This window comes from Cyanistes caeruleus, chromosome 2, assembly GCF_971803275.1.
Source record: "Cyanistes caeruleus chromosome 2, bCyaCae1.hap1.1, whole genome shotgun sequence".
Lineage (NCBI taxonomy): Eukaryota > Metazoa > Chordata > Aves > Passeriformes > Paridae > Cyanistes > Cyanistes caeruleus.
The window spans coordinates 14498671-14519737 of record NC_141702.1 but is presented as its reverse complement, the minus strand read 5'-3'; the positions used below and the strand labels follow the sequence as shown (position 1 = coordinate 14519737).

Below are 21067 nucleotides of genomic sequence, written 5' to 3'. Positions count from 1 at the left end.
TTAACTTTGCCAACTAATCCTTATTTATATAAGCAGAGTGTCTTAGAAAGATTGGATGAGATTATAATAGTAGTGAAATCTGTAAATAATTAGTGGAAATTCCATTTATCAAAGAGATTGTGTAAATATTAAACTGTGTGGCAAGTTACTTGTAAAGCATTCTTATGGTGTATCACTTGGGCTTCAGTTTTATAAGCTTTTTTCCCTTTAGTTGCCAGAACTCAAACAAGGGATTATCCATGTTTAGAGAATTCATTTTCTTTATTTCTTTCAGTTAAAAAGCACAAGTGGGTAGCTATATTGATTTAGTTCTTCCCTTAGTTATATACTGCTTTCTCGCCTATATTTTTGAGTATAGTTATAATATCAATAATGTGAAGAGGTGTTTCCAGTGCATCCAGATTTTGCGTGTTCTCATTTTGAGTTTCATTTAAATTTAAAAAGTGTGAAATATGTATTTTTTAAAAACCCATAACATACATAACTTCATATAAATCTGCATTTCTCGTGTTCATTTTAGAACACTCTTTGTATATAGTTCCCAGATGGCACCTTAACTGTAAAGTTTTGTTTAGTAAGTTTTGTTCACAACTGTAAATTCAGTTATTAGAAATTCTATTTTAAACTGTTTCTTGAGCTTTAGATTACTCTAAAGTAAACAAAATAACTAAACAGGTTTTCCTACAAAGAAGGTCTCATCATGCTGTGACAATTACTGCATAAACAGGAAGATTCCTGGAACTGGGAAGGGCGAGGATGATTATGTATGAACATTAGATGGGCAATATTGCCAGTCAGGGCATCATCTGTTCGTATGTTTTATGTGCATACATATTCATGTTGCTCAGCTTCTATAAAGAAATAAATTTCTGAACTAAAGTTCTTCTTAAATCAAACAACAGTTTTCTAAAATGGAGTATTTTTTGGTTTGTTTGTTTTAGAAACCAAAAATAATCTGTCAGGGCTTCAAGTTTCATTTCCTAAATCCTGCACAGATACAAACCACTAAAGCTTTCCTAAATCTGAATGTCTCTCTTAAAAACTACTTGCTACTCTGAATCCATGTCAGATATGTTTTCCTTCTTCAGAAAACTTCATGTTTGCGTCAATGAATTCCTTGAAACACAGATGGGTCTCCAAGTAACTCGGGAATTCTGCTGAAGGCTGAAGAGGTGCTGGCACAGGCCTGCCCACAGCCCTCTTCTGTCACAGGGCATAGATCCCACACACTGACTTCAGCTTGTGACCTGTCCAAAGCCTCTCTGAGAAGCTGTGTGAACCTATGTTTCTACAAAACTGCCAGCACTTAAAAACGGAATTTCCAGCTGTCTGGGGTTACAGCCTCATCTCAATACAGTCTTTATGCCAGGCTGATGGAGCAAAATCACTGCAAATTTCTATTAACAGTCTCTTAACCCAGAGGAAAGTCTCAGCTGGCATATAATGATTGATAAATTGCATTAAGAGGTAATGTGCAAATATATTGGCACACTAAATATAAAAATGCTGACATTTGGGTTCACCCTATGACCTGATCTCTTAAAACTGTGGGTTCACTTTTCCCAGTTACTGATAACCAAATATCATCACTGGACATTTTTTATATGATCTGTGAATTAACAAATTTATTCATGCAGTAACTCTTATGTTAACTGCAGGTGTTGCTGAGAACAAGAAACAAACCAAAGATGTAGTCTAGAACCACCTGCAGCTATCACAGTGCTTATTTAGCAGTTACACTGTTATCTTTAAAGCCAAATACACTGAAAACACAATGTTTACATCAACTCTCCACCACAAAACTTAATGGAATGCCAACACATCTTTATCATTGTGTTACTGTGGAGATACATAAAAAAAAATAAAATTCCTATAAAAGGCCAGAGTGAAACCCGCACCTGGCAGTTTCAGACCTTAGCAAGAGCTGCTTCCCTTCTGTACTCACACTCTTAACTCTTGCTGGAGCCTCCTATTTGGGTAAGTTACATCTAAGTATGGATCTAGAACAACACCAGTTCCAGATGCAAAAGCTGCAGCTTAACCTCCTCTCTGGGCTACAAGCTCAACACAGATTTTCTAAAAGGGACACAAATTAGTATATTTTCCTTCTCTTCTGCTCCTCCCAGATCATAACTTTATTAGGCTTTTGGAATAGGTTTTAAAATCCATGTTTGGCATTCTAGGCTCTTTCAGTACTACTTTTTAGATAGCAATATTATTTAAGATAAATGTCATTACCCAGAATGGCCTTAAGGCCTTCTGTTAACTCAAAAAACCATTCCACAGACCAAGCACTGAGTTGAGAGGGTTTGGAATCTTTTTTGCTTATAGTACTTTCATTCAATTTGTTATGCTTCTGTTCAGCCTAACATCAAATAAATCTTATTTATATAAAGTCATGTTTTCAGTTGCCATAAATATATACAACACACTGCAGACAGAACCAACTATACACAACCTCCACTGTTTCTTTTATACTCGTGTCATGCACATATGTACAACCTAATTTCAAACACAAAGCACACAGGGATCCACTGGACTTCTTTAGTAAGATTTAGTAAGGATATTCAGAGTTGAAGCAGTGTCATTGCACCATCGAGGAGCCTCAGCACAGAGATAACCTCCTCCTCCAGGTGAGCTTTTGTGACAACTCCGCATTGGTCTGCTACTCAACAGTAAAGCTCACAGCCCTTTAGCACTACAAGTGCTCAGCAAAGACAACCAAATGCAAAGAGTACCTAAAATCATAGCCATCTTTTTTCAATTTTGTTTTAAAATCTTGATAATTTTTGCCTTGTCTTAATCTTGATGTCCCTGGTGGCAGAATGGAGTCTCAAATACGCAGCTTACGTAAGGGCTGAAGTACAAATCACAGTCATGTGGCCAGAAGGGACCTCTGGAGGCCTCTAGACCAAGCCCCTGCCCAAAGCAAGGCCAACGCTGATGTTACACCAGGTTACTCAGGACCTGGTCCTGCTCAGTTGCGAATTGTTTAATTCCTCTGGCTTCTCTCCTTAGCTCTATGGGTTGACACACTGTGCTCACATTCCCTTCCTTGGGCAAACAATGGAGCCTCCTGCAACCTGTTGTGCCTGGCAACTCTGTGCACCCCCAGCCTTCCTTCACATGTCTCTCAGGGATTGTCCCCATCCACACAGGTTCCTCAATGGTGTAATCTCCTTTACTGTAACCTAGAGCTTAAAACATCACTTATCTATAAAATGAACTTCTCCCTGTTAGCACAGCAGGTTGTGGAAATAACCAGCAAGAATGCACTCTCTGCATTCCTTGCAAACCCACAAAATTTCAGGCATCATTCTGTTCAAAAACTCAACTGTGATAATCCAACATCATTTTGGGGAAAAAAAATGTTTTGGCTTTTTGTCCTTGGTTACTACAGGAAGATTATTTTCCTTCTTTGTGTTATTTTCAATAGGAATCAACATGTGCATTCCCATTTGAGGTGCAGCAGTGTAAAACCACTGCCTGTCTGCTGTAGAACTAGCAATCTGTACTGGAGACTCAGATGTTTTGAATTCATTTCCTGAACTGTAATTTGAAGGGGTCTTGCATTCTGCTGCAACTTGCCAAAACTGAAACTTGATGTAGAACTAAATAATTTAAACAGACTAGGAAGAACTCATACTGCTCACAGATTAATCTTTTTTCATGACCTTGGATGGGGCTGCCCAGCCCTGTGATGTCTGTTCCTTCCCTAAGCTGCTGCTCACGTGGGCAGTGAACAGATGCAGAGAGACAGGGCAGGGGATGGATGGGAAATCATCCTGTTTATCTGACTGCTTGCAATGCAAAGCAGGACATATTTTTAAAAAGGTAAAATGCTGACTAAAGCTAAATACTAAATGTCTTCTTAAATGTAAAAACAGTTGAATAAAATGGGATCATGGACCTGCTTAATAGTTTGAAGTTAGTTCAGCTTCTTGATTACTCTAGAAAGGTACAAGGCACAATTTTATAGTTTATAGTTTTTTTGGATCAGCATCCACAGAGTTGTGCAGATATACAACTCCTACCTTAGATCTTTCTGTTATTCTCAGATTATCTGAAATGACTGACACATCTACACCTCAGACCTAATTTTAAATAACTTCATCTTGAATAATGATTTCTCAACTTTTTTCAAGCACATAATGCTGCCACAAAGTCAACAACTCAGTTTATTAAGAAAATCTTGGAACAGTTATTATTTAAGGTAAACCCAGATTTTCTTTTCTTCTTTTAACTTATTGTCTTTGAAAAGCTTATTTTGAGTTGTATTAACAGAAACACAGTTTCTACATCAGAATTTTGTATTGAGGGCTATTTATTTCTGAGTTTTGGTATTTTATGTACTTCTTCTACATAACTGCTTCATGTTATGACTGAATTACCAAAGGGCAACATGATTTGCAAATTAAGAATTAGTAACACTGTTTTAAAATACCCCCAAGGGTATGTGGAATTAATGCAATACACCTGTTTCAAGCCATTTTAAGAACTATTAATCATAGTGAAATACAACTTTCATTAAAAATTAAAATGAAGAAATGCTATGCCTGAAAATAACCCCTCGTGTTAAAGCAATTATGTTCTAGGTAAAACTCTGAATTCATGGTGTGGATTTGACAATCTGAGCAGTCTTGGCCATATGCAGGCACAAAGGAGCCAAGATTCTGTCCATGTGTAATCAGTACACATGTATATTCCTTGGGTAACGTTATTTAGTTCTGACGAGATGAGAAGTACAAAAGTTTTCCTGTTTTTGTATATAACTGTGTATGGTAGGTAGATATATGTTCTGGAGAAGCTCCATCTCCAATAACCTGTGACAAGTAATTTAAAGAATAAAAATTTTCAGCTCCCCTGAAGTTGCTGAAAGACTAACTGGAATATAAGATAAAAGAATGCAAAGGTATGCACGCAGGATGATAAACACAGCTGGAACCAGTGAAGAAACAGATAAGGCCTACAGTGGGTTTTTAGCACATTTTATATAACAAGAAACAACAGCACATACACAAACTTCAAGGAAAAGTCACCTTTAATATTGAAGCATTCAGTGAATACAATCACCAGACAGCCCTCTTAATAAACCTCCGGAACCATAAACTTCTAGTAAGCAGTGAATGCATGTAAATTAGTTCCAGGAAAATAATGTTTATATATTAAATAAGAAACACGTTTTAATGAATGCTTATAGTTATAATGAATAAAAACTGTTGTAAAGTCCCACTCCAGACACAGAATAAATAAAGATCTGCTGTGTCCTGCACGAGTAAATAATGCCTGTTTTCTAATACTTCAAATTGTGTTAGAAAGTTTATTCGAGCCAATTTCGGTATCATCTGACAAGTCCAGCATTTATCAACTTTAAATTTTGCTGCACATTTTTCTTGTAAACATTACGTGCTGCTGTCAGACCCGTGCGATCCCTCCTGCAGAATTAGACGCACAGCAATCCAGGGAGCGTGACCTGAAAACCACGGGCGCTGGAGCACTCGGGAACTCCACTTTGGGGCAGAAAACCGAGCTCCAGCCTACAGCTCCAAAGCCGGAGCTGACCTGCACTGCTCCGGGGTGAACACGGCCCCCGGCCGGCACAGCCTCACCTCATCCCTGATCTGGGGATGCTGTTTATGGGAACGGACTCATTCCAGAGCCAACACTCTGAACCTGGAGCGGAGCGCTTCTCGGCCCGGTCACCGAGAGAGTCAGAGGTTGGGAGGCCTCAACCAGCAGCCCGGTGCGGGTGTCCCCTCAGTCACCGGCTGTGTCGGGCACCACGGCTCGGGGCTGACCGTGGCACTGCCCCTCCCGACGGGACCGAGGATGCTCCGCCGGGCCCGGCTCTCCCCACCTGTGCCCCGGGCAGTGCGGGCGCCCCGAGCGCTCCGTGACGGCCGGGCCGGCGCCATCGTCCCACCACACCCCAACCGCCGCTCCGCGGACTCCCCGTCCCGGGCCGCCGCAGTGCCATGGCGTCGGTGCTGCTGGACCTGGTGCACTTGACAACCTGGGCCGTGTGTGCCGTGATCAAGCTGCCGCAGCTGGTGGCGGTGCTGAGGGCCGGCTCGGCGTCGGGACTCAGCCTGAGCAGCCTCCTCATGGAGCTGGCCGGGTAAGGCGGGGGCACACAGGGACAGCGGCGGGAGCCGCGGATCCCCTCAGCCGGGGGTGCGGGGCCCGGGGCTGCTGCGGCAGGCAGGGATTAATTCCTTCCTCCGCGGCTCAGGTCAGGCGTGAGGGTGCGCTGAGGGGCGGCCTGGGGGGCGGCGAGCACACCCCGCGCCCTCGGTGTCTCACCACCCCCTTCGGAGCTCAGGACCAGCCCCGCCAGCTGAGCCCACAGAGCCTTTCGGCAAGGAACTTCCTGCTATAGTGATTCCGCGCTGTCATTTAAAGGGAAACTCGGCTTTTTTAACTTAGCCCAAAGCATCCCGGACCGCGCATGTCCCAGGCATACAGCAGCTGCAGAGGCTGTGCGCCTGTGTTCAGGTTATTCAGTGGCCCGTGTGCCCTGTGGGGCAGGAGCTGTACTCGTCAGACAGGCTTCCCTCACCGGAATCAGTAAGACTTAAGTAATTCCTTAAGAAAATTACAAGCCGTGTCAAACTCCAAAGACTTGTGAGCCTGTAATGAGCTTACATGGTCTAGGCTTATTAAATCTTGCTTAAAGAGGATTGTATGAAACGACAAATAAATAAACGCGGTGTGGGTACAAGTGAGAGAAAATACCTTGAGGAGCCCTGCGTTGTCCGAACCGAGGCGTGGAGGTGGGCAGAACATCAGCCGGATGGCTGCCAGCTCCCCGCGACGAGCTAGGAAAGGGGGTTTTATGCAGAAAAATCCCTTCACAAAAACGGCGTGGTGTTTCTGAAGGTGCCTGTGCCATGTCTCTCGGCAGGGCCACAGCTCAGGTTCACAGAAATCTCTCCGTGCAGAATCTGTGCAGAGCTGTGCAGAATCCCTCAGGTTGCGCTGTGGCCGCTCCCCGCCCGCCTCTCTCTACAACACTGAGCCCGTCTTTGTGCTGTTCATCCTTAACACACCTCAGAGTAAATGAAGCAAATTGGAGTTCCAGCAGAGATTACTGACCCCACAGCCTCAGCCAAAAAGCGGTGACAGCACTTTAATCATTCGTGTGCGTTGGTGTGCATTAAAAATGCTTTGTAAGTAACTTTGATGATGAGCATGGAGAAGCTGGAAATGTCTCTTCAGCACCTGTGTGAGAACCACGATACCCACACAAATACAGGTTCTGGTCGTCTTTGAAACATTTATTGTGACTGTATATTCTGTAGACTGTTTATCCTTCTACCTTTAAAGTCTTTGAATTAGGTTGGAGGAAGCTGTGTGACTACCAGTACAAGCTGGGCTGGTTCTGTGAAATCAACATAGAGTGGTCAGGCAGAGGAGTGACACAGAAACATGGTGCTGGTGGCTAGGAGTCTCATTTGACTCTCTATCAAATAGTCCTTCTAGGAAGTTTGGATATTTAAAATCTGAATACTGTAAAAGCCAATTTCTTACAAGGCAGGCTGTTCCTTCTGCCTTTTTTACACCAGCAACCATATTTTTTTCCTTAGGTAAAACTGCCCTGAGTCCTTTCTCTTTTCTATACAGCTTTGAATTTTCTATCCAACCCTGTGGACTTGCAGGAGAGTTGGAAGTACAGAATACGTTATAAAAGTTCAGTTCCTTTTAGGTACTGTGTTGTGGAATGGCAGGAAGGAAAATTGCCGTTGTTTGGTGACCTTAGACTCTTAGTCTGACCAGTATAGCTACACTGGGCCGTCTCATAACAGTGTAAGTCTAGACAGCTTGGAAGACATTTTGAACCCCTATAAAACTTGCTTAATGTATAGACTGAACTACAGACATAAATAAAGAAATCAGAGTTATCTAGAGATGCCAAGGCTCTTGCAGAGAGAAGGTATCTCCTAGGTCTGGAAGCCTTTCTTTCTCACCAGTTGTAATTAATAAAATTATGCGTTACAGACTGTGACATGAAGACCTCAATGAGAAGTGTGGGCAGCAAGGGTAACAGAAATAGATTACAGAATGATCAGGCTTGCTCTGTGTGTGTGCCTTGTTTGTTTGATCAGGTTGACAGCAAGGGCTACACTTACCTGGAGCCTTTTGGCGTGACCAAAACAGTATAAAAGTTGTGAAGGCATTTTCATGTCCTCCTGTGCAGTCATGTTGTTTTGTATCTCTCTGTTCAGCCACATTGTGTTTCTGAGGTACCAGATCTACTATGGTTACCCTCTGAAGACATACCTGGAGTATCCCATCATCATTGCACAAGGTAATTTTTGTAAGCCATGTTGTGGAAATGAAATGGGGCTCATTCAGCACTCCAAGTCTCTGCATGTAAGTACAGTGCTCCACTGCAGTGATGATGGAGTTGGGGGAAAGAGGGAATTAACATCTCATCTAAAACTGAATTCTTTTAAACGTCATTGAAAGAGATGGTCAGGTAGAGGAGAAAAACCTAATTATTACACAGAGTCACAGTGTAAACTCATCCTTTTGTCCAGTGCCTCCACATGGGAGAGAAACATATTAAATACTTCAGACTCTAAGAAAAACTTAGTTTTGGAGCTCACAGTGTTTTGGTCATCAATCACATTTGAGAGACAAAAGCTGTAAGAAAGGAGTTTCCATAGATCTCATGCCCAGTGGAACTGTCTAGGATTGTGTTTGGACCCCTTCAGTCCTTTCTGTGATGAGCCATCTTTTGTTTATTGCAGATGTCATTCTCATTTACTGTATTATGCATTTCAGTGGAAATGCGAAACGTGCTTTGGTCTATGCACTCATGTATCCTTTGAAATAGGAGGTTTGGAGGTTTGGTTTGTGTGGTTTAGTTCTTGGCATAGCAGCTATGTCATCATTTCTTGTGTGCTACTATTGTAAATCCTTCTCAGGCACCCCTCAACATGTATTCCACATTCACCTGCTGACTTCTGGGTTTGCAGTAAAACCTCTACAGGGAGTAAGCATTATATGTTTGCTCTGCTTTAAAAGATTCCCAACTCAAAAAGAGTAAACAAAATTCTTAATTTACATCTTTGCTACAGGGATCCAGAGAAGAATTGACAGATTATATATAATACATAGTATGCATTTTTTTATTTTTTTTTATTTTTTTATTCCTACACATGGAGGTTGTACTTACTACAATGAAGACAGCAGTGTCTGGGTTTTTTTCTAAAATAGGACTTGGGTTTAAATCTCAAATCTTGTGCTTTGGAACAGAGTTTGAGAAGCTCCAGACACTATTTGACCAAAGACAATGTGAAAAATAGGAACACTTAGTGTTTCAACTAGTTCTTAATATGTTTTATCTGGATTGTACCGTCTGTTTAAAAGTTTCAATAAGATTATTTCCAGGTGTTTAAAAAAAATCCTATTCTTCAAGCAGTTTTGAGAATTTTGTATCCTATAATTTTTAGTGCTATGACACTTAACATTGTATAAGATACTGGGGTGGCTGGTACATGCTAACACTGGAGAAGTGGATAATAGACCTGGCTATGGTAAGTGCTACATGATTATCTGAAATTAGATCTTCATATGAAATGACTTTTTTTGTGGAAGTATTTATTAGTGGACTCTCTCCAACATTTATGTCCTTGGAAGAATTTGTCATTTAGGTTAGCTGCCAGAATAACCAACCAGTTTGCAGATACAGGTTCTTCTGTGAGTAGCTGGAAAACATCACTGAAAATAGAGACTCTATGGGGGGAAAAAAAGGTTCTGAGATAAGTTGCTACTTGGTGCCTTAAATAAAACCAGCAAATACTTAAAATGTTGAAATTCTACTGCCACTTTAGTCCTAATGTTGTAATCCCAACCAATAAGCCTTTATCACAAGAGGAAGAGAATAGAGCATCAAATCATTTGAAACAGGGATTGTGACGTATTTATTTTTTTCCCCTTTAGTCAAACAATTTTGCAAGGAAAAAGCCATCTGATAATGCCTGCAAAAGTTAAAGATGGTCTTTATTTATTTAAAGATGGTATTTATTTATTTCTCTTTCCTTTAGCAGGAAGGAGAAAGTAAAAATGTATTTGAGATGAACTGCTAATGCAAAAGATGCTACAAATGGGGAGAAATGCTCCCAAGCTCTACCCTGATCATCCTTACTTGCAGCAGAAATCCAGGCATGGCACAAAGGCCTCTGTGGAGTCCTCTCTACCTGCTGCCTTTGCAAAATCCCCTTTAAAAGGGGGACTGAGTGAATAGTGCATTCCTGTTACTATTTTTTCCCTCCAACTGGGCTAATTTTCCGCACATTGTTGTCAGTTTTCTCATTCCTTTATGGTTTGGTTTGCCAGACATAATGGTAACAGATGGTCTGAATCAACCTTGCTGTTTAGACTGTGTCAGTCTCATTTTAGCTGACTTTCATAAACAGCTTTATGGAACAGATTGCAAAGCTTTTTTTTTGTTTGTTTCTTTGCTTCTTACTATATTTTCCTTTTTCAAGCATTTGTCAACAACAGTAGCAACTGTGGTCTTTGAGCCTCTTGCTGTGAAGTACCTCAGAAAGGAGTCCCTCATTTCTGGCAACTTCCAGATTTTGCTTCAGTGTTCCTTACTTAAAATCCAAAGCGCTTGGGTTGCCAAATACTGGAAAAGTGTCAATTTTTTTTATTCTAAATGAAAAAGCTACCTCTATTCAGATAATTCCATGGCAGAGGCAGAGGTTCTCTCTCTTTTTCACCTGCTTTTCAGAATGTGTGCACGTTCATCAGTGCAGCTAGTAAGCTGGTTCAGCTGCAGCATCTCTGGCAGACCAAAGATTCCGGACAAGTGAGCACCCTGACCTGGGGAATGTCTGTATACACTTCTTCAGGTAAGCTAGAGACAACTTGGTGTGAAGCACTGAGTTCTCCTAATGCCTCTTTTCATAGGTCTTTACTCAATCATAGTAGGTAAAGATCTTGCCTTAGTTTCCCTCAGTGCTGATGCCTGAGACTCAGATACCACACAGTCTCTTGAAAACAAGACACCTATCTTATCTTATCTCACCTATTTTATCTTTGACACCTGTGATAAAAACCAATGATTTAAAGTGTGAATATGGCCAAGGAAACCTGAATTGAAATAACTGAAAGGCTGTCTTTGTGAGGAAAATTTTTCCATATTACACAATTTAATAAAGCTGATAGTGATCCAGCATGAAAGGTGCTAAAATTTCAGGTATACAGTAAGATAATGCTAATTTTGAAAAGCTGTCTACAAATAAATACACACTTAATGCTAAATACTTTTAACCCTATGGCTACTTGTAATTACATTTCTTGACAGAATTTATTAACAGTCATTTGTGGAGTTCCTGTGGTCTGCATGAACTATTCTACAGCTGTTTGTCAGAAGTGCCTTTCTCATCTTCACAAAACTTAAAATATTCTTAAAATATTCTCACTATGAAACTCACCATCCAGCGATGCTCGATCTATTTCTACACGAAAAAAAGTCAGTAATTAGAAGTTGTGATGTGTTTGGTGAACAACGACAGTAAACTTCATAAATGGTTTTACTGTGCTGCAAGTGTGAAATAATTAACATTTAGGTTCCTTATGGGAACAGAAGCTGAATTCCTTGTATTTGCAAAGCCTGAAGGCACACAGGAGAACATTCCCAATGGTTAAGTCGTTCTAGCCCATCTGTGGGTGTAGCTCACTGTCAGCTACTGAAGGAGGGGCTGAACAGAAAGAAAAGCTGTAAACGTACCACATGCAATCTAGCATGACAGATAGAAAAATTCTAATTATATTTGTGACATTCTCATTAAAAAAGACCCTTAATACATTGTCAGTCAGCTTTGAGAGCTTGATCTCTGAAGCTAAAATAGTGAAGGATGGACACACTAAAAGTGGGAATGTGTACAGAATATATTTTCATACAAGATTATCTTCTGTTGAAAAATAGGTATTTCATCCTTTTTTATAAGTATAAATGTGTCCTATGTGTCCCACTAATCAGAATTCATTCAATTTACAGCAAGAATTATTACAACTGTAATGACTACAAATGATCTTGCAGGTGAGTGAAGTGTGGAATTCTCTGTCTTTCCAAGGGAACAGCTGCCACAGTAGTTTTTAGTTGTTCTGTAAAACACCTAGAAGGTCTCACAAGAGCAAACCATGAACGTGATAGGTTAGCATGGTGAGGGCAGGAGTCACACAGGATTACAAATCAAAGACATCAAGAAAAGAAAAAGGCAGAAAACTGCTTACACTTGTCATGTGGTGAAACTGGTTCAAAAGAGTTTTGTTTTTTTAAAAAAGGCAAAAACACTACAAAATTAATCCTTGAAATAGAATAGTAATGTATTAAAAATAATTGCTATTTTAATAAATAAAAAAACCATACTAAAATACAACTAAAAAAACCTGTAGTAATTGAATGAGATTTTAAGTAATAAGTATTTCACTTTCTTACTGACAAATTTTTAATTTGTGAATTAAAAAATTCTTTTAGAAAAGTAAAATTCAGCTTAGTATGTGAACAGTGTCAGGTCCAACATGCAGAAAGTTTATGGCAGGCTGAAAATTAAATGGTAGGCTGATAAGAAACTCAAAAAAACTGACTTAAAATATATAATTTGCAGCCAATTATAAAGCAGATTTATTTAACAGCTTCTTACCATTCTGAGAAAACTGCAAGAGCTAGCGAGTGTCACAGATTTTTCAGTAAATTGTTCAAAATCAAGACTTGGTGGATGCAAGAACATTAACAATCCCTTTGTACTTCGTTTGGTGGTTGCTTGTTCTTGTTCAAAACTATTTCATCAGAAACATAATTTGAATGGCTTTTGTAATTTTCAAGCAGCCTTTGCAGCCCAATAAAGCTGTAGCTTTGCAAGCATTTCAAGTGGGAAAGGAAGTCCCATTTTTGGTCCACATTTCCACCCCCATGCTTGCTGCTTTTTCTTTGCCAAAGTAAGGAGTTTGTGGGGCTGTGCAGTTAACTGGATCACCGACGATTTGGCAAAATGCTCATGAAGGGATTTAGTCAAGGTCAGGTACTGAGTCCACGTCAGTCACAGCTACACATTTACATTGAGGGGGAGGGAGAGGTTCACTGTGGGGAAAGAGGAAACACCAAGAAAGCAAAGCTGGTGCTGGGTAAAGCTGCTGTTTAAAATACAGCACCATCTTACTTTGGAACATGGAAGGGTCAGCAGCAAACATTGATGCTGTGCTGCTCTAATAGAAAATGTGTCCAGTTAAGTTGCAACACTGAACAAACACATCCACTGGTATGAATCAGTCAGATATCACATAGTTCTGAAACAAAGTTTTGTGTATGTTTCTGTGAATATTCTGCCTACCAAATGGACATCAAACATACCTATACTTTAAATACCTTCTCACAGGTAGAGGTACTATGCTGTTACAGTTTTTAAAGCTGAGTTAACCCAGGTACTGAAAAACTGGTTTTTTTTGTCAGCTGTTAGATTTTCTGTCACTAAAATCTGACAGATACAAGTATTTCCTGTCTTCTCAAAGTTTAAACTTAAGAGATGGCAGTAGAGAGTAGTTCCTTTATTATAAATAACACATGTAACTATAAAGGACATCTGAGCTGTGACTCTGAAGTTAACTTTTGGTATACATATAGATTTATATAAGGCTTCTCAAGTTTGTACTATTCTCCTGGTTACAAAAGAATTAAAAGTACTGTAGTGTGTAATTTTGAGCTATCTCTGAAAGTGATCTAAGCACTAAATGCCTTTTTCTCTTGGATTCCTGCTCAGAATGGGTGGGTTCCTGAACATGGTAATTGAAACTAATTGGCTGGAAACAATTTCAGAATGTGAACCAGCCTGTCTGTACACCAGCAAAAGTTTACAAACCAGTGTTGTAACAGCAGTTGATTTTTTTTATTTATGCTTACAATATTTTTTTTCCCTTTTAGTTCTCATCCGTTTCATAATCATGCTCATTCTCAATATTTGGGTCACAGCTACAATCCTGCACTACAGGAAGACTAAAAAGACTGGTTAGAAGACACTCATCAGTACATATATCATTACCATGAAAAAAATACATAATTAAGCCTGAAGAATTTAACAATTCCTCAAAGATTGAGGAAGCTGTCTTTCTCTAATATTTACCCTTTAGCATAGTTCTAAGTATTTACAGTACTTAGAGACTTACAATGTAGTACATTCATGCTTCTTTTCTCTTAGAAATAATTCTGATAAGATATTTAATTTAAGCAGCATATTTTTATTGGTCATTTCAGACAAGTTTCACTGATACCACATTTTCTCTGGATTCTTTTTACTACAAGGTATTTCATAATTAGATGTATATATACTCTGGTTTCACTTCAGTACTTTCTGGTTACATATAAGCAATTTTCTTCAATTATACATGATCGATTTTGCACCAACATACTGACTCGTCCTTCAGCTGCAAGACTGAAAAACCACAACAGATGTTTGTCTTCTTCTTGCAAGCAACTCAGTTAGTTCAACATTGACTGTCTGTATTTTAGGATGAAGAAAATCTGAGTCAAGGCCCAATCCAGAACAAGATTCTAAATGTTTTTTACTAAGTCACAAATCCAGTTGGGATTGTAGCACTTACATGCAACACTTAAATAGTACAATTTATACAGCTGATACAGGATACCCACAGTCACTTTCCTCAGTATACCCAGTATATATCGGCTAAGAGCAAAAACTCAACTATGAATTCTTTTTCAACGTGAGCCCTCATTCACTGAACTTACTGTTTTGGGAACAGCAGGGACTAGAATGTATGGGAATTAATGAAACTGTAACCAACAGTTAAAAATGCTGTTCAAGCAGAAGTTCCTGGAACCATATCCAGAATTCCCAAACACCATCCTTACTGACAGTGACATGTGCACCTTCATGCATCTCAGCAGACTGATCTCCCGTCTTGTCAGGTTTTGGTGATACTGCTCTGTGGTTCACGAGGTTTTGGCCTGTCAGTGCTAAGCGTGTTGAAGAACATAGACTTCACTTAAACTTTTACTTCAGAAATTCTAATCAATTTGTTGTACTTGAGTAAAAAGGGGGAAAGGATATTCTTGACAACAGGGGATTTTGGCAGTACTGCCTTCACAACCAAAAATTACATTAGTATTCATATAGCTTGCCTTCATTTCTCATTACATTCCCCAAAATTAAAAGATACATTTCAAAAGAGTTCTTACAGTATTCTGTTGATTCCATGTAAAAAACCAAGGCACCCTTGATCCCAACACCCTTGAAAAATATGGGAAGACTGCATTGACTACATTTGAGGCAGGTTTTCTTCAGAACATTCTAAATTGTGTGACTGCTGTGGAGCAAAGGGATCTGCAAAAGCAGATGTTTCTTCCAGTGTGCACGCAGCAGTTGGAGCAGGGCCTTCACCATCAGAAAATAGCTGCTGCATCCTCTAAATTTTAGTGGGAAGGGCTGGGAAGAGACGTGTCTGTGGGCATTGATTGCATGTATCCCACATTCTTGAGAGCAAGTCAAAGATAAGCTTTTTTTTTTTACTGCTCCAATAAAATGCATCAATCCTTCTGTGTTGGTTGAAAGATTAATTGTAAACATTCTGATTTTATTAAAGCTGTGTAAAGTATCTGAAGTGGTCTAAATGGTGGCAAGTATCATATGTTACATTTTCAGGTGATATTAATAAATGCTATTCTTCAAAGATTGATTGTGTCATTCTTACAGCTAATTTTCATTGCGTTTGAGTTTTTATTGTTGCCATCCATATATGAAGAGAAAATGAAATATTCATTACAAGTTATAAATGGGCAGCTTTCACCTTAACACTTGAAGCATCAGGCTGAATATTGACCTGCCAAATGCTAACAAGCTCCAGCATCTTAAAATGAAAAAAACACACCTGCTTTTTAATTAAAGCCTTTTCTTGATAGAGAGGATTTGTGTGGAATCCAAACCCTCTCTGTTATTGACGTATTTCATTCTCCTGAGGGATGCTGTAGCAAAATGAAGCTGCTCCATTTTTGGTTTGAGAATCAGCACCTCAAGTTGGTTTTTTATCATAAAATACAGAAAATGCATTTAGGAACAGTTCTTAGTAGGTTACTTAATGCATTTTGAATAAATCACCTTAGAAACCTGTGGGAAAAAAAGACTGAGGAAAACAAACAAAGCTGGGTACTTAATGAACTTAAGGTAAAGTAATTTTGTGGACTTGGAAAGCTGGACCATGAGTTCTCATTCAAACTGCAAGAGATATGGAACAAATCATAAAGTAGCAGTAAATAATTTTAAACACTTTTCCCCCTCTCAGTAACTTCTTTCACTTTCATAAACAGAGGCACATTCAAGTTCCAGACAAGCCCCACAAAAGTGCAGAGCCTGTGTTTTTCAGGAGGTAAAGAATAATCTTCTCAGTGGCTGGATTAAAGGCAACAGCTTTAGACAAATACATAGACAGGATAAACCTTGTTAAACTCATCATTCACCAGTATCAGGGTGGACACAAGGAGGCTGTTTGATGTGTAATGCAGCAGCGGGGCAAAAGCAAGAGGGGAAAGCATCTTGGATTTATGGCAGAAGGTATAAGCAAGTAAGCAGCTCTTACCCAGAGGGCTGGAGGTAATACAACTCCATTCACAGATGCTGTACAAGTGTGGAATTAGTGTACTAATTGTACCAGTTCACAGCATGCTCACAAGGTAACACAGTCTGGCTGACAAAGTGTGGGTCTTATTGGGGCTTTCAAAAACTGTGAGTGTCCTTGTCTGTGAAAAGACAAGATCTGAATTCCAGTAGAGTCCACTGAATAACCACAAGTACCCCTCCAGCAGTGGATATGATGAACTGTGACTGGGTTTGGCAACAGGTAAGCTAGAAGCTCACTACAGCTGTATGAGAGAAAAAAATATTTAGCATGAGATTTACTATTGAAAGAATGAGGATGTGAGTCCAGAGACAGCAGGCTGCAGGACAGTGAAGATGTGGACACTGGAAGATGCGTGTAGTTTATTTTTTCTGCACTGTCCTCAGTGAACAGAACATTGATCACAAATGCAAAACCATCCTCTCCCCACACTATGGGTCTCCCTAACACTGGGCTTTCTGTGCAAGGTGGACTCAGATGTCTTTCCTTGTGCTGCTCCAATCCAGCAAGGGATGTTATTGCTTGGACTGCTCAGGAGTCCCTGTCCCTGCGTGACTCCTGAGCCTCTGTCAGCCTTACACTGTGCACTGTGCTCCGGGAGCTAGCTCTGCTCTGATCTACTGCAACAGGAGAGAAAGGAGTGGGGTGGGGAGGCAGCGACACCCCCCAACTGCTGCAGATCTAGAGCTGGATTTTAGTACAGTTTGACCCTGGAGAAAGTAATTCAGAATTAGCTGAATGGCCCCAGTCTTATAGAACACCTTCACTCATTTCTTTAAATGAGGTAAAATTACTCTTCCTCCACCAATCATTATCCATTTAGTCACATATGTAACAAGGGGAAAATAAAAAAAAAAAAAAGGAAGTAACAGCTGAGTTCACTGAAGGAACTATTATAAATGAAAAGCTCCACAGATGTGGAGATAACTGAAATGAGGTAGTTTCCCAGTCATGCATTTTTCCTGATGATGAATAATAATGACTTCCCTACAAGTTCTCTTCAGGCTGTTTTTTTTCACTCTCTTCCAAATTCTTCCATACTTGAAATTCATATTTATGTATGAAGCAGAACATCAAATGTCACCTTCATCACTAATAATGGTTCAAGGATGTCTCACTTTTTCAAGGTGAGGAAGATGAAAAAAATCTTAAAATAGGATGTTATAAAATTCTTGGTTTGTACTGAATTTAATTGCTTGATTTTGAGCCAGGGTTCTCCAGGACACTTCAGAGTTCTCCATGATGACAGCTGTTGAAGTCAAACAGATGCCTGGGAGCTACAGTGATCATCACTGTAAGACTCTGATAGATCATCACTTGTGATGGATCCAATTGCAAGACCTTGCCAGCCTCACAGACCTGAGTCCCAATGGACCTCAGGTGTTTCCTGCCTAATGGCAAGACATACATACAGACATTTTCAATTTAAAGGTGTCAGCTATTCCATTTTACATTGGCAGTAGTTTGGGGCAAACATCTCTGTCTTGGGAAAAAATCCAATCTTTGGGCCGGGGTAAAATAAGAGACTTTTCATGTCATAGTTTTGATGAAATTTAATTTGGGATAGCTGAAGGACAGTTTAAGTAATTGTCACAATTTTGTTCACACCCTGGTTTTTTTCCTTATTTCATCTTAGCACTGTCTTAAATTGTCAGAAGCCTAAATAGGTACTTCAGTGCATTATGTGGTATCACTGACTCACATGGAGGGAGCTTTAAGAGGCCAGACACTTTGTTTTATCTGTCAAGTATTCTGGAAAATGATGTAAAGGACAGAACCTGCACCAGCCTAAAATGTGACAAGGTAAATTGGCTAATGATGATTTTGATTCAAACTGAGTAGTAACATGGCTCCATGCTGAAAATCAATTCTATTTACCACTTTATGATAATTACAAGTTATTTGTGCACACACCTGCTCTGGAATGTACAAGATTTCTGCTTTGGAATGTGAAGGCTTTGGCCAGCAGTACCAAGATTCATACTATATGAAAATCAAAAATGGAAGAACACACATCCTATGCCTCAGTGTTGCCTCTGTCATGTAAATCATGACTCTTTAACAAAGCACTAATTGAGCTTCTGTAAAGCATATTTTAAATAATTACTTGTGAGAAATTATTTCACCTTCAAACAGCTGACTATATACAGATTATGTATACAGAGTCTGACTTTCAAGAGTCTGATTTGTGAGATTTTTATTTATTTTTCCATGAAGTGCACTGTCAGCACAACTCATGGACTCTCTGAGCTCAAAGGTATTTTCCTCTCTCAGCATTGCTAGTTTAAGTTAGTACAAATGCCCACCTTCCAGCAATACAACTTGCCTTGCTGTAGCTCAGAGCAGGCAGGGGAGCCTCCCCGCCATGGCTCCCGACTGGACTAAAGGCTACACAGGTCCTACTGAATCTCAGTGGTCCCCAGGACACAGGGATTGTAATATGCTGGAAAACATCACACAGACACATGAGACCATGGAATCCAGCAAGCAGATTCAAGTCCTGAAATTGCAGCCTGACCTGCACCCAGCTGCAAGACCTGCTCCAAGAGCCCACTGGGAAATGGAACAATTGAGGTCAGAGACAGCACAAGGTGAGCTAATATAAAACAGGGCTCAGATGGTGGGGTACCCAGCTCCTTCAGTCTTACAAAGGTTAAGGGATTTCGTATTTCAGGTAACTCCAAAAAAAGTTTCTACCAGTTCACTTATTAATAAAAATTCACATATATTGAAGGCAATTCAGTGGCCAAAGTCTAAGCAGTTGGTGATCCAAAGGAAAAGAGGACTGGCCATGATCTCACAAGCCTGGTGTACTTCTCCCTGGATAGCCATGCTTACTAAGTGGTGCAAGAGTGTCTTGGGCAAAAAACACCCCAAACAGCAATGCCAAATTCCCAGAACTACATGACATGAGGCCCACAGCGGCAGTATAAGACTATGTATAGAAGCAGGCCCACATCTCTGAACAAACACTGAAAGCCCAGACCTTAAAATAGGGTGGTAGGACTGAAGCATTCCATGCAGTTGTCTTGGCTGTGAAAGCATTTCTGTGCAGCTCCTCCAACAACTAAGGGTTGCAGGGACATGACATTACTGGACTCTGCCCTTTCTTTTCAGGGTGATGATGTGTCTTTCCAGAGTTCTTTTAAGAGATCAGGACTACATACACTTATAACTGAGATTTTGTGACCTTTCATCATGACTTCCATCTTGAAAGATCACTTTAATCCTGCAGCTTCTACAAGATTATTGCAGCAAAAGCAGCTGCAGTCAAATGCTTCACCTTTGCAATATCAAGTAGAAGAGTGGCTTCCTTACCTTTATAAAACACTGCTTCCTGCCTACAAAGTGGCAAATATTCTGAACACAAATTTTCATTTATAAGACCTGGTAATTAGCATCATTATTTTCTCTACATCCCCACTTTGTGGAGCTATGTTTCTACAGTTACAGCTTTTCCATTCATTGCAGTAGTTTCTGGGGAGAACTGGGCTGGATGTATTTTGAGTGTTCTCTGCCACACACATTTCAGTAGACTTGTCTAATTTTTCAGATGAGAATGTCTGAGTATATACATACACCTGTCCACTTTTTAGGCAACTTCAACATGGAACACAAATTGTAGTTTCAGAACCACTCCATCAACATTCTTTATTGAGATTGAAAAGAAGCCTCCTCCCCACCCTCATGAGGGATACTTCAAAGCAGCAGGCAAACCCTATGATCCTTGGGATTCTGATAGAACCTCAAATGATTCAGAAGATAATCTTAAAAAATAAGAAACAATGTTTTCAGTGTAAAGTATATTATGTGCAGAGATAATAATTTGTAAAAAACTGTAATGCACTGAAAAAAGCACCAAGCCTGTCAGAGGTCAAGGAGTGTCTAGATCACACTTTTAGACATATGGTTTAGTTTTAGGTAGTTCTGTGAGGAGCAGACAGTTGGACTTGATCCTTAAAAGTACCTTCCAACTTGATATATTCTATTACATGAAAAAATAAATTAATCATTATTTTAACATGAATGTCAAAGCAAACTATCCAGGAATGTGGAAGAGACTGAAACACTCCACTGAACTGGACCTTGTACAGTTTGTTCTTCTGCCTCAAAAACAGAATAAGGAGGTGATTAAGTGTTTGTAAGAGCAATGCAGGTAAGAAGTTTACTTTCATGTAAGTTCTCCCTTTTCACAGCAGCATCCCAAATATAACCTCACAAGCACAGGATGGGTAAAGGCACTTGGGATCAAAACATATAAGCCTCTTCCAAGGATGAATTTCTCCAAGCTAGATGGAAAACTAATATATTGTAAGATTAGAAACAGAAATGCTCAAATTCCTAATGACCATTTGACATTAGAAACCAAAAAGAAACTAAAGAGAAAAAGCACTTAATTTCAATGGCAGCTTCCCTGGCCTTGATG

The 21067-nt window shown here is 39.8% G+C and overlaps 1 protein-coding gene and 1 long non-coding RNA gene across 6 annotated transcripts in view; one reads left to right on the top strand and one right to left on the bottom strand.

Moving 5' to 3' along the window:
- The window catches only part of LOC147654622 (uncharacterized), a 133125-nt gene extending 126110 nt beyond the window's left edge, over positions 1-7015 (bottom strand). The window contains exon 1 of the long non-coding RNA XR_015282753.1: positions 6736-7015. This is a non-coding gene — a long non-coding RNA (uncharacterized LOC147654622). The remainder of the gene's footprint in view (positions 1-6735) is intronic.
- Positions 5467-15699, top strand: SLC66A3 (solute carrier family 66 member 3). Of its 5 annotated transcripts, none has more exons than XM_086875863.1 (7): positions 5467-6118; positions 8226-8308; positions 8754-8823; positions 9485-9542; positions 10745-10865; positions 12017-12058; positions 13937-15699. In XM_086875863.1, the coding sequence occupies exons 1-7, from the start codon at positions 5976-5978 to the stop codon at positions 14023-14025; spliced, it is 606 nt and encodes a 201-aa protein (XP_086731989.1). In that variant the 5' UTR covers positions 5467-5975; the 3' UTR covers positions 14026-15699. The 5 variants fall into 5 exon arrangements, 3 of the variants coding, with proteins under 3 accessions (XP_086731989.1, XP_086731990.1, XP_023778369.1); XR_015282751.1 differs by having other exon boundaries at positions 5485-6118; positions 11321-12058; XR_015282752.1 differs by having other exon boundaries at positions 5485-6118; positions 11321-12058; positions 14315-15198.
- Positions 15700-21067: the final 5368 nt, after the last annotated feature.